Raw genomic sequence first — 12,964 nt, forward strand, 5'->3', positions numbered from 1 at the left:
AAGGAGAGCTCAGTAATGGATAATTGTCATCGTCACTACCCAGGGAAAGAATTAAACTTTATACTTAGTGTTGTGAATTCCTGTATAATTTTCAACGAAAGTACTAAATATTAGTTTGGATGTGCCCATATGAAAATTTATTTTTGGAAATTGCTCTTTTTTAAACCATCTTCATCATAAAACAATAGTATGCATGACATCACAGGTCTAATATGAGTTATGTATTTTCTTGAACATAATAGCAAAAATGTGCAACTGTAAAAGTTTTTTTAAGTATCAGACATTTATCATAATAGTATTTCTGCAGTCAGCTTAACTCTGAGACAGCCATAATGAAGCATTTACTTAATTATATTGTCAAGTTTCCTTATATAGTTTAATATTTTACTCATTTATTTGCTATATTTATTTATTTATTATATTATTATTATTATTTATTTTATAGTTGATTATATACAATTTTGTGACTTTAAAAAATGTACATTTTGTCATGTCTTTGCATCGTGTTTAGCACTTCAGGCTTTTAAATTTTTTTCTACTCTTATTGAGATAACAGTAGAAATATAACATCGCATTAGTTTAAGATATGCGACAATGATTTGATACATGTATGTATTGTGAAATGATTATCACAGTAAGTTTAGTTAATTTACGTTACCTCACATACTTAAAATTTTTTTTTCTTAAGAACTTTTAAGAAGATGTCAGGGAAACTGTGGCACCTTTTCATGTACCTGTTGGTGATTTGGGTGCCTTTGGAAAAATTTCTATTCTGTTTCTCTGTACATTTTTAAGAACTTTCTTAAAGTTGCTAAAATTTACTGTCTTAGCAACTTTCAAATATACAATGCAGTATTGTTAACTGTACTCACCATTTCTGTACATTACATTTCCGGAACTTATCTTATAGCTGGAAGTTTGTACCTTTTGATCATCTTCACCCATTTTGCCCTGGCAACCACCAATCTGATTTGTTATTCTTTGAATTTGGCTCTTGTAGATTCCACATGTAAGTGAGATCATGCAGTATTTGCCTTTCTCTGACTTATTTGACCTAATATAATGGCCTGAGGGTTCATCCATGTTGTCACAAATGACAAGATTTCATTCTTTTTTATGGCTGAATAATATTTCTGTGTGTGTGTGTGTGTGTGTATACATTCCACATTTTCTACTAGTTCGAAGGGATACAGGTACCCAATGTTTTTAGCAGTATTATCAGCAATAGCCAAATTATGGGAAAAGCCCAAATGTTCATCAGCTAATGAATGGGTAAGAAGAGGTGGTGTATAGAGGTGCTTACACACACACACACACACACACACACACACACACACTAGAATATTACTCATAAAAAAATAATGAAATCCTGCCATTTGCAGCAATGTGGATGGAGCTACAAAGTATTAGGCTAAGTGAAATAAGTCAGAAAAAGACAAATACCATATAATTTCATTCATGTGGAATTTAAGAAACAAAACAAGTGATCATAGGGGAAAAAAGAGGGAAATCAAGAAACAGACTCTTAACTATAGAGAACAAATTGATGGTTACCAGAGGGGAGGTGTTTAGGAGAATGGGTGAATATAGGTGATGGGGACTAAGGAGTGTACTTGTGATCAGCGAGTATGATGTATGTATTGTACACTTGAAACTAATATTACACTGTATTGCTACTAACTGGAATTTAAATAAGAACTAAAAAAAAAAAATACCACATTTTCTTTATCCATCCATATATTGATAGATTGTTAGTTTGCTTTCAGTCCTGGCTATTGTAAATAATGCAGCAGTGAACACACGGGTGTAAATATGTTTTTGAGATGATAATTTCATTTTCTTCAGATAGGTACCCAGAAGTGAAATTGCTAGATCATATGGTAGTTCTATTTTAAATTTTTTTAAGTAACTTCCATACTGTTTTCCATGGTGGTTGCACTAGTTAACATTCCTACCATCAGTGCACGAGGGTTCCCTTTTCTCCACATCCTCACCAACACTTACCTCTTGTTTTTTTGATTACAGCCTTTGTAACTGGTATGAGGTGATACCCAATTGTGGTTTTGATTTGCATTTCCCTGATAAGTTAGTGATGTTGAGCACCATTGCATGTACCTCGTTTATATGTCTTTGGAAAAATGTTCAGTTTCTTTGCCCATTTTTAATCAGACTATTTGTTTTGTACAAATTTTTTTTTGTACGAATTTTTTAAAGTTCCTGGTGTCATCTAAAATAATCTCAAATACTAAAATTGGGGGGAACCTCCATTACATTATATTTTTAAGGATAAACTTTAAAATTTTTATTTTTACCGGGAAATGAATAAACCTCATTTTGGCATGTTGGAAGTTTGAAGACTTGTTTTGTATGAAAGAATAGCATATAATCAGAAAAAAAAGTTTTGATACTAATTTGTTTTCTAAAATAATCATAGGCTATTTTTATTCTTAACATTGATTAGAGTAATACATTGAAGGTGCTAAAATTTTATAGCCTGGCCAATTCACATGTAGAGTCTTTGTTTCATTGGAATGTCATTTTTTCAGTATTCTGCTGTCTGCTTTAATCAACTGTTACCTGATAGGTCCTGGAGTTGTTAATTCATAGAGATGGGGAATTTCAAGAACTGATGAAGTTGGCACTTAATCAGGGAAAAATCCATCATGAAATGCAAGTTTTAGAAAAGGAAGTGGAGAAGAGGGACAGTGATATTCAGCAACTACAGAAACAGCTAAAGGAAGCAGAGCAAATACTGGTAAGTTGATAGAAGGAAGATAAAAAAGGATATTGTTTAATCTGTTTCTGAAAAAGAAAGCCATTTTAAAGTTTATTTAGATTTCCACAGGACTGGATTAATAGAACTGGGAACTTGTACTTTTATCCTGTCCTGTTAGAAGTTTTCAGTTATTAGTAGCCTAAATCTTTACTTCAGCTTTAAAAATATTTTGAAATCGGTAGAAATATGTACCAATTTTAAAAATTGATTAAAATTTATATTAACTGGGACAACCTGGGTGGCTCAGTGGTTGAGCTTCTGCCTTCGGCTCAGGTTGTGGTCCCGAGGTCCTGGGATTGAGTCCCACATCCGGCTCCCCGCGGGGAGCCTGCTTCTCCTTCTGCCTGTGTCTCTGCCTCTCTGTCTCTGTATCTCTCAGGAAAAAATCAATGAACTCTTAAAAAAAAAAGTTTATAATAACTTATTTAGTCTTCCATTCTAAACTAGGTGGAATTTGGGCATATGTCAACTACTCTAGTTTTTTTTTTTTTTTTTTTTCTTGCTCTTGGCTACTATTTCAAAAAAAACAATTTCTTTGCTGTTATTTGCCCAGTTGTTTTACTAAATAACTGACTAATGAAATTGTTATATGGTGGTATCACAGCAGTAGCTGAGTCTGAGTCTCAAATGGAGCAGATATTGCTGGAATCCTTATCCCTAATGAATCTTCCAAATGTGTCACAATGGGCTTTAGTAAAAAGAAACCTCAGTGGTTCAGGATACTTTAACCACTCCTGCTGAAGAAATGACCCCAAGTAAATGCTTTTTAAAAAAATATATAATAAAATTATTTTCCATTAGGAAAGTAATACTTGCCAAAAGATATTCAGAAAATAGAGAAAGTAGAAAGAAGAGGAAAACATTGTCTTTAGTCCCTCTGTTCAGATTACCATTATTCTTAGTTTTGTGCATTTCATTTCAGTGCCAGATGTATTTTTTTTTTTTTAATTTTCCTGTAGGCTTATAGTTGATTTTTAAATTGAAGTCTGATTGACACACGGTGTTACAGAGGTTTCAGGTATACAAACTTTTTTTTTTTTCCCAGAAGTTTTCATTTTTTATGTCATAATTAATAGGATACTAACCGGCTTTCTATTACTGTTTATTAAAACTTAAGTGTTTTTCATATATCCTTTGTTTAGTTTTCCAACTTTCTGTTATAAAGAATGCTTTGAGTATCATTGCAAAAAAGTTCTTTTTCTCTTCTGCATTTCAGATTGTATTCTTTAGATTTGATTTCCAAAAATGTAATTATTAAATTAAAGACAGTTAATGCAAGGACCATAAAAAGATGGAATTTTATGACTTAGGTATAGCAACTATCATTTATTGGGCACTGTGCATCAGGCCTTGTGCTTATTTGCAATTTACATGTATTATCTCAGTCTTCTTAACAGTTACTCTAGGTTAGTATTTTACAGATGAAGAAACCCAAGATTTTAAATTTTTTAAATTAACGACTTTGCCCAGGAAGAGTGAAAAGTAGAGAGATGGAACTTAAACCTAGTTCTCTCTGACTCCATATTCTTAACTACTGTTCTAGTTGAGGATGCATATACTAGCTTAACTTCATTTTACCCTTTAATGGAGCAGGATTGAGGGGGGAACTTGGGGATGTTTTCATTATAGCAATCATTAAGCATGGAGGTAATGGTATTGTATAAGTGAGTAAGACTGTCAATCCAAGAATGTATCTTGAAATTAGAAAAAAAAAATATTTTGGTATTTTCTCTTTGAACAAGAAGAGATAAACGCAAGAATAGGATGTTTTATGAGTCATATGTGATCTGGTTATCTTATGCATATCTGTGATAGAAGGCATAAAGAAATGTTAGTAAACAATCTAATTTATACTTTATTTCTAACAACTAATGAATGAAGACTGATTCATGAATACATATTTCTTTTATTAACCAACTGATATAAATGATTCCCAAGTGGTGTTTCAGAATATTGCAAATAAATTATGGGGATTTCCAAATTTTGCATATTGTTCCTGTGGGATTAATCATTTTGTGAATGAAGGTAAACATTCTGCTTGATAAAGTTAAGAATAAACCATATTTCTTTTTTTAATGTTCAAATTAGGCAACAGCTGTTTACCAAGCAAAAGAAAAACTCAAATCAATAGAAAAGGCAAGAAAAGGTTAGTACTATTGGGAACATGAATGACTTTCTGTGTAAAATCCAAGTTTTGGTTTCAAGAAATGGATGAGAGTATTACTGGTAATCATTTGTTGCTATTGAAATGATTCCAATAAATTTTTATTGTAAAGTGTCTGCTAGGCTCTAGTACTATATGCTATGTATTGTTAGGGAGATACACCTTTTTCAGGTTCTGAGAAGCAATAATATAAGGGAAGTTATGGCTTTGTATCTGAATGTGCAGTAGACAGGTTTATAAAGTTGTTGGGAAAAAGGAAGAGAACTGCAAGCTGGAAGCAAGTGGCATGTGAGTTGGATCTTTTTTTTTTTTGTTTTTTTGTTTTTTTGTTTTATGATAGTCACAGAGAGAGAATGAGAGGCGCAGAGACACAGGCAGAGGGAGAAGCAGGCTCCATGCACCGGGAGCCTGATGTGGGATTCGATCCCGGGTCTCCAGGATCACGCCCTGGGCCAAAGGCAGGCGCCAAACTGCTGCGCCACCCAGGGATCCCTGAGTTGGATCTTAAAAGACAGGATAGAGAGTGAAAGAAAATGTGCAGTGGGCGACTGAAGTGAAACGAGAGTGTCCTGAAGTCAGAAGTAGATGTGGCTTTGGGATGTGTGCACATTTAATGGTGCAACCCCAGCATGCCTCCTTTTTTTTTTTTTTTTTTAAGATTTTATTTATTTATTCATGAGAAACACACAGAGAGAGAGAGGCAGAGACACAGGCAGAGGGAGAAGCAGGCTCCAGGCAGGGAGCCTGACTTGGGACTCGATCCTGGGACTCCCCGATCTGCTGAGCCACCCAGGGATCCCCCTGGTTTATAGATTATTTACCTATAATCACCTCAGAGTTATCTAACTTTCCTCCTCTTTTCCTATTTCAGATAACCACTGTTAATGTTTAGTGTGTGTCCATTTTTTAGGTGTTTAATGCAAATACATATATATACATATATTCTAAAACAAAAACCAGGTCATGCTGTATGTATTATTTAGCAGCTTACTTTTTTTTTTTTTTTTTAAGATTTTTTTTGAGTGGGGGGAGAGAGCACAAGGAATGGGGAGGGGTAGAAGGAGAAGCAGACCCACTGAGCAGGGAGCCCAGTGTGAGACACCATCACAGGGCCCTGGGATCACGACCTGAACCAAAGGCAAATGTTTAACCAACTGAGCCACCCAGGCATCGAGCAGCTTAGTTTTTAAATCTAATGAGTATATTGTGGACATGTTTCTACTTGGGTCTACTTCTTTCCTTAGGGTCACGTTAAGTCACAATTGAGTGGTGTAGTATGAGCTGCTGCTTTAATAGCTAAGCTGTTAATGCAAGACAAAACACCCTTTCCTGTGTCTTATTTGTGTTCACTGTTGCTTTCAGAACAGTAGGAATGTTTAATGGTAGTTAGAAATCAAGGTCAGTGGGCATTATCATGCTAATGTCCCAAATATGATGCTTTATCAGCTGTATTTTCTAGATGTCTTGTTCTTTAGTTGGGAAATCTTATATGATTTAACAATATACATATTAGTTTTTATTAGGGAAGGTAGGTAACTCGGATTATCCTATTTTCAGGTAATTTAAAATTTAGTAAGTGACTTGTAAGTTACTAGACTAACATGTTACTCTCTCTTCTTGACTCAGGTGCCATCTCCTCTGAAGAAATAATTAAATATGCACATAGAATAAGTGCAAGTAATGCTGTGTGTGCTCCACTGACCTGGGTTCCAGGTAAAAACACTTCTCTTTTTATTAGGTATATATGGTTTTGAAAATTCTTAGGTAACTATACTTAAAAATAGGAAAAAAGATTTAAATATAGGATATATTTATCCTTAGAAACATCCTCCGTATATTTTCATATCTTTAATATCTTACAAGTAATAATTTGGGTTATGGGTTTATCAGTTTGGTTTTCTGCAAACCTTTTGCCATAGAGACTGTGTTTTTGTCCTTTTTAAAGAAAAATCATAAATTGATGTTTAAAAGTACGAGATGATATGTAATGATTCTAAGCTGTAGATTTATATGTCTGTAATACCCAGGCTGGCCAGAAGCCCACTTCTTAGAACCATTGGGATTTCGTCAAGGGTTCTGGCCTTGGGATCCCTGGGTGGCGCAGCGGTTTGGCGCCTGCCTTTGGCCCAGGGCGCGATCCTGGAGACCTGGGATCGAATCCCACATCGGGCTCCTGGTGCGTGGAGCCTGCTTCTCCCTCTGCCTGTGTCTCTGCCTCTCTCTCTTTCTCTCTGTGTGACTATCATAAATAAATAAAAATTTAAAAAAAAAATTAAAAAAAAAAAAAAAAGGGTTCTGGCCTTGGAAACGAGACAGTCCCAGATCTTCAGTGATACAGTGAAGCACTGAGTGCTCACAAACAAACACATGGGACTGGAAAGAGCTGGAATAATTAGAAACAACAAAAAAGGGTAACAAACTACAACATACATTGACAGCACATAAAACATTTATAAGACAGGGACCTGCGGTAGAGCAGTAATCTTCTGGGAGGAGTGGGAGAGTATCTCAGCATCAGAATCTCATGATGGTGGCATTTCACCATACTAAAAACACTAAGATTAACTGCAGTTTTGGAGGTGAGTGATCTGGAGTAAGAAATATTACTAAAAAGTTGGTCCAAATCTGCCAAGTTTTCATTATCCCAAAACTATCATGATTAGAAATGAAAGCTCCTGATAAACCTCCACTGGAAAGTTCTAGGAATTAATCTCTAAATGACAAGATCAAAGAGGTTGATTAGAAAAAGTTTTAATTTAGGTAGTCCTTCAAATAAGCAGTCCTTTCTGTCTTGTAAAAAAAAAAACAAAAAAAACAAAACACCATATATTTATTCTCCTTCAGAGTATGTATCATTTGTTCTTACTAGGAAATGTGGGTAACTTAGAAGACTCAAGATCATTATTATTTTCTTAATTTGTCATCTAGAATTGCTAAAATGACACTTTTTTTTTTTGTATGGAGAATAGTATATTTCTGTGCAGATTCAGAGAAGAAATGCATGTATTTTTAAATTTAATATATTATGCTCTTAATCACAATTGATAAGATGACCTTCCTGTATGAAAATTGAAAATATATTTCTGAGTTTTTCAAAGAGAACCAAGGAAAATCAATACTTCAGAGAAGGTATTGCTGCTTATTTTGCATAAGATTCAATTAAAAGCAGTCTTTTTTTAGGGGACCCACGGAGACCATACCCAACTGATTTAGAGATGAGAAGTGGATTATTGGGTCAAATGAACAATCCTTCCACGAATGGTGTAAATGGTCATTTACCAGGGGATGCACTTGCAGCAGGCAGATTGCCAGGTAATACTAATCAGAATGGGGTTTTCAAACACACCAAAGTTTTTAAGACATGACTGTCTGGCTGTTGAACAAGTTTGAGAGTCTAGACCCAACTCGTTTTAATAGCTAGGTTTTTTGCCAGTTATCCTGCTCTGTAGATCAAAAACTGTTCTAGTTGGAGTTTATGAAATTAGAACAAATTTTCTCTGTCATTTATTGATGGTTTATTTGCCTTGGCATTAGGCCTTTAATTATTAAAATCTAAACAGCTTTTTAAATAAAATTGTGAAATATACTGTACCAACAGAATAAGAAATATAAATGTTCATTTTAAAGAATACAAAGTGAAATCACTCTTGAAAAACTCCCAAGTTAACAAAACAAGTAACAACTTTTTACTTTTGAATAACTAAATAGCACTTCTGTGAGACTTGGGCTGTTTTGAATTTCAGCCTTCCTCAAGTTTTACATGTAGTTTTGCGTTATTACATTTATTTTGTTTCCCACCTTTTATCTTCTGTAGGTGACTTGTTTTGATTTGGTAGAACATTTAAAAAGTTTTTTAAAACTGCTTAAAGGACAAACTGAGAGCTCACTGTGCATTAGTTTCCTTTGATATCTTTGCCTTTTTCTCATTTGGGTTATTCCATATCCTGCCAGTCACAGGCCAGTCAGGAGGCAGAAACCACATAGTAATATGAACAAGGAAAATTTAAAGAAAATTTGGTACTGACTACTAAAGGGTAAAGAGAGCTGTTTTTAAAAAATAGAGCACTAACAGATGCGGGAAGCATCTGTGGCCCACGGGATGGCAGAGAGGCTGGAGGGGGTGTTCCCAGGCTGCAGCCGGCAGGCAGGGATCCATCCACCAGCCTTCAGGTTCCTGGGAGCCCGGCTGGGAAGCCGCCTTGAGGGTGAGGGTGAGACTTCAATGCCCCTGAAACTTGCGAGGGAGTGAGCACCGCTTGAGGTGCTTGATGTCCCTGCGCAGCCGGCACCACAGGCCTGAGAAGGAAAACTACATACAGATCCCTAGGCCTGGTCCCCTTGCACAGTCCCTCCAGTGCCCTCTGCTGACGAAGATTAACATGGTGGCTGCTGGCAAAGGAGAAACGTTTTCAGTGGATTCAAAGCTTAGGCAGTTTAAACTTGTAATACTTAGTATAGCACATGTTAGCTATTTAAAATGTGTAGAGAGAATACTATATACGACCTAATACATATCTGTGTATAGTTTACATTGACACGTATAAGACACATTTGATGGGTCATCGTGAACGTCTTACAAAAGAAAAATTAGGTCAGCTGATTATATAAAGTTACCTAGATGGAAGCATGATTTTTAAAAAAATAAAACACAGGTTCTGGTTATTAAACACCATGCTTTTTCTTTTTTTTTTTTTTTTTTTTTTTTAACACCATGCTTTTTCTTGATAACTTTGATCTTCATTAATTTTGCCAAATGTATGTTTTGATTCCTGGCCTTAAAAAAATACTGGCTTCAGATTCTGTGCATGAAGGGAAGTGTAGTTAAGTAGTAAATTAATTACTGGTAGAAGTGTTGTTACATATACTTCTTTCTTTTCTCCAGATGTCCTTGCTCCGCAGTACCCATGGCAGTCAAATGACATGTCAATGAATATGTTACCACCAAATCACAGTAATGACTTCTTGTTGGAACCTCCGGGGCATAATAAAGAAAATGAAGATGATGTAGAAGTTATGTCAACAGACTCCTCGAGCAGTAGCAGTGACTCTGATTAAAAACATAAAAGACACAATTCATACAGAATTGAATACCATGGGGAGCACTTGGGTGGCTCGGCTGAGTGTCAGACTCTTGATTTTGGCTCAGGTCGTGATCTCAGGGTTGTGAGGTTGAGCCCCGTATCTGGCTCTGTGCTGGGCATGGAGTCTGCTGAAGATTCTCTGAAGATTCCCCCTGCCTCTCTCCCTCTCTAAAAACCAAACAAAACAGAATTGAATGCTGTGGAATTCTGTTTTCTAAAACTATTGTAAACCTGTAAAAAATAGCCGGGTAATACTGGCTATAGCGGAATGGTGCGGCCCATCAAGAATCACTGGACTTTTCTTTTAAAAGCCAAAAATCATGGTTTCAGTTCTAAACCACTAAATGAATATTTAAAGAATAATCAAAATTTATTGTTGGGAAAAAAATTACTCAGTGCTGTTCTACGCCATTATATTCCAGTTATGTTGGACTTGTACATAGTAGGTCTGGAAATACACGTTGAGGGAAGTGACCGCTGTACATACACTAATCAGCCCCTGGAATTAGTTAGAAAAGCATTTTAAATAAGGGCAGTGGATCACTGAATGTCTATCATATCTCAGAATAACAAAACCCTCATTTTAAAGTGAAGGCTGGTAGCTTCGGTCACAGTAACGGGGGAAATTGTCTCAATTTGTACTATCTGTAATTATTGTAAGTTTTGTAAATAAACTCTCTTGTTTGTACTCTGTATGCTTTTTTCTTTTAATTGAAATATGTCGTCAGTGAAAGTAAATTATTTCTGTAAATCCAGTTGCATTTTATATGCACTAAAGTAGAATTCGGGAGTGTGAATGAACATGATGTACTGCATACAGCTGAACTAGTAGTCACAACTGGTAGGTCTCACAAAGGCCCATACTGACCTTAGAAGAAATATAATGAAGTTGGTTCTTGTGGGTTTTTTTTGTTTTTTTCCATTAGTCTTCCCACTTGTTTTTTGTTGTTGTTTTTTTTTTTTTTAATAATTTTAAAAAGCTTACATAATGTCTGATCTTAAGAGTGACATTGAAAGGTTTTAGAATGGGAAGCATGCCTCTTGCCTTCACCTTCCGTTTCACTGCAGTTCCCAGAGGGAATCACTTAACCACTTTTAACTTCTAATGGTTAACCTCCATGTTTAAATAATATGCTTATACAGTTACAATTTATTTTAGTGTACTTTTAAATTTTTTTTCAGGTTGCAAAAGTAACAACATCCATAGTGGAGCATTTAGCAAATAGAGTAAATTACATAGGAGAAAATGAAACGTATTCTACCAAGAGATCCTGTCAACATTTTTGGGTAGGTTTTTTGATCTGTTTTAAAGATCCACATGTATACACTTTTTAAAATGAGAATGTGTATTTCCTGAGATGCTATAATAGTTTTTAGTAATCTACATCCTTGCAACTCTTTTTCCTTTTTAGTATTTAAATGAAGACCTGTAGAAAAACATTTGTCTTCCAACTTCAGCAATTACCCTGGAAATGAAATTACATTTTTAGATTGGAATCTTGAATAATACAAGGAACAAAGTGTGAGTGTCCTGGTTTGGGATTCTAACAAAATACAAATTATCTCAGTTCAATGTCTTTACTTTTAATGTGGATTCATCGGCATGCCACAGTCACGGGTATGTGGCATGGTAAAATATTGGTTGCCTAATTAAAAAATATACGTGCATATATACTATAGCCAAGGGAAAGGAGGTGGAAAGGAGTGAGCTGAAACGAGGCAAAATCAGTGCTTTTCTGAGTGTAGGGTATATGGAAGTTCACTGTACTATTTTCTGCTTCTGGTATGTTTGAAAATTTTTCATGTTAACATTTTGTTTTCTGCATCAAGTGTTAATTCTATTCCAATTTTATTCTGTTTTAAAATGCCAAGGAAAGGGAAAAGCTTGGACTCTTCAGTAAGATGGCTTTGATGCTGAAGCTCCACTTCAGGGATGGCAGACCCACAATAGCAAACGTTGGTTGTTTCGGTTCCAGTTCCTTAAGCCCTGATACTTAGGCCACCTGTTGGGTCAGTCTGTTAGGTGAGCTGTAACAAAAGAACAGACTCAGGTCTTGAGCAGGAATTTTCAGAGTTCTGGATTTTAGAAGTCCCAAGATGAGGGTGTTGGGAGGTTTGGCAAGTCTCGTGGCTTGCCTTCTTGCCGTGTCCTCACATGACGTTTTCTCTGAACACATACCTCCCCCTCCCCAGTCCTAGTGTCTCTGTGGATCCAAATTTTCTAAAGACTGTAGGCAGACCAGATTAGGGTTCACCCTAATGGCCTCAGTTTAGTCATCCCTTTAAAGATCTCTCCAAATGCAGTCACATTCTGAGGTATTGGGGTTTAGGCCTTCCACACTGGAATTTTGGGTTCTGATACCAGTCCCAACGTGTGTGGTGGGAGGGGGTGGTTCCCTGCACCCCCAACAACAAGCAATCTGGACAACAGCAAGAGGCCCTACAATTCAGTTCTGATACTACCTGGCTATAGGATCTGGTTCCTCCCTCCACTTGGCCAAGCTGGTGATGCCAGTCGCATGCCCAGGTTGTCGTTACCTGTATTTCTGACTGACTGGCTATAAATCCGAACTTCCCCGCACTCCTTCCTGAGGTTTGATTAATGTGCTAGAATGGCCCACAGGACTCAGGAAAGCTATTTATGCACTAGATTACTGATCTGTTATAAAAGGATACAAGTCAGCAACATCCAGATGCTCAAGATGAACTGGGCAAGAATAGGGAACAAGCTGAGCTTCCATGCCCTCCCCAGGCATGCCACCCTCCCCAGATGGCCAACCCAGAATTCTCTGATCTCTGCCCTTCAGGGTTTTTATGATTACATTGTTGTCCTTTGGTGATTACTTCAGCCCGTAGGCCCCTCCCCTCTGCAGAGGAGGTGTGCAAGGCCCGATCCTCTAATCACCCTACTCACTTAGGTGGCTCCATTGGCAACCAGCCTTC

General features: G+C 36.3%; 1 protein-coding gene across 4 annotated transcripts in view; it reads left to right on the forward strand.

The window, feature by feature from the left end:
* Positions 1 to 10,714, forward strand: part of MED4 (mediator complex subunit 4) — a 57,284-nt gene extending 46,570 nt beyond the window's left edge. For all 4 annotated transcript variants that reach the window (XM_049099231.1, XM_049099232.1, XM_025478310.3 and 1 more), the window contains 5 exons: positions 2,585 to 2,755; positions 4,865 to 4,922; positions 6,567 to 6,653; positions 8,121 to 8,252; positions 9,823 to 10,714. In XM_049099231.1, coding sequence (XP_048955188.1) covers positions 2,585 to 2,755; positions 4,865 to 4,922; positions 6,567 to 6,653; positions 8,121 to 8,252; positions 9,823 to 9,995 — 621 coding nt within the window. In that variant the 3' untranslated portion in view covers positions 9,996 to 10,714. The remainder of the gene's footprint in view (positions 1 to 2,584; positions 2,756 to 4,864; positions 4,923 to 6,566; positions 6,654 to 8,120; positions 8,253 to 9,822) is intronic.
* Positions 10,715 to 12,964: the final 2,250 nt, after the last annotated feature.

The sequence above is a fragment of the Canis lupus genome, chromosome 22, assembly GCF_003254725.2.
Source record: "Canis lupus dingo isolate Sandy chromosome 22, ASM325472v2, whole genome shotgun sequence".
Taxonomy (NCBI): domain Eukaryota; kingdom Metazoa; phylum Chordata; class Mammalia; order Carnivora; family Canidae; genus Canis; species Canis lupus.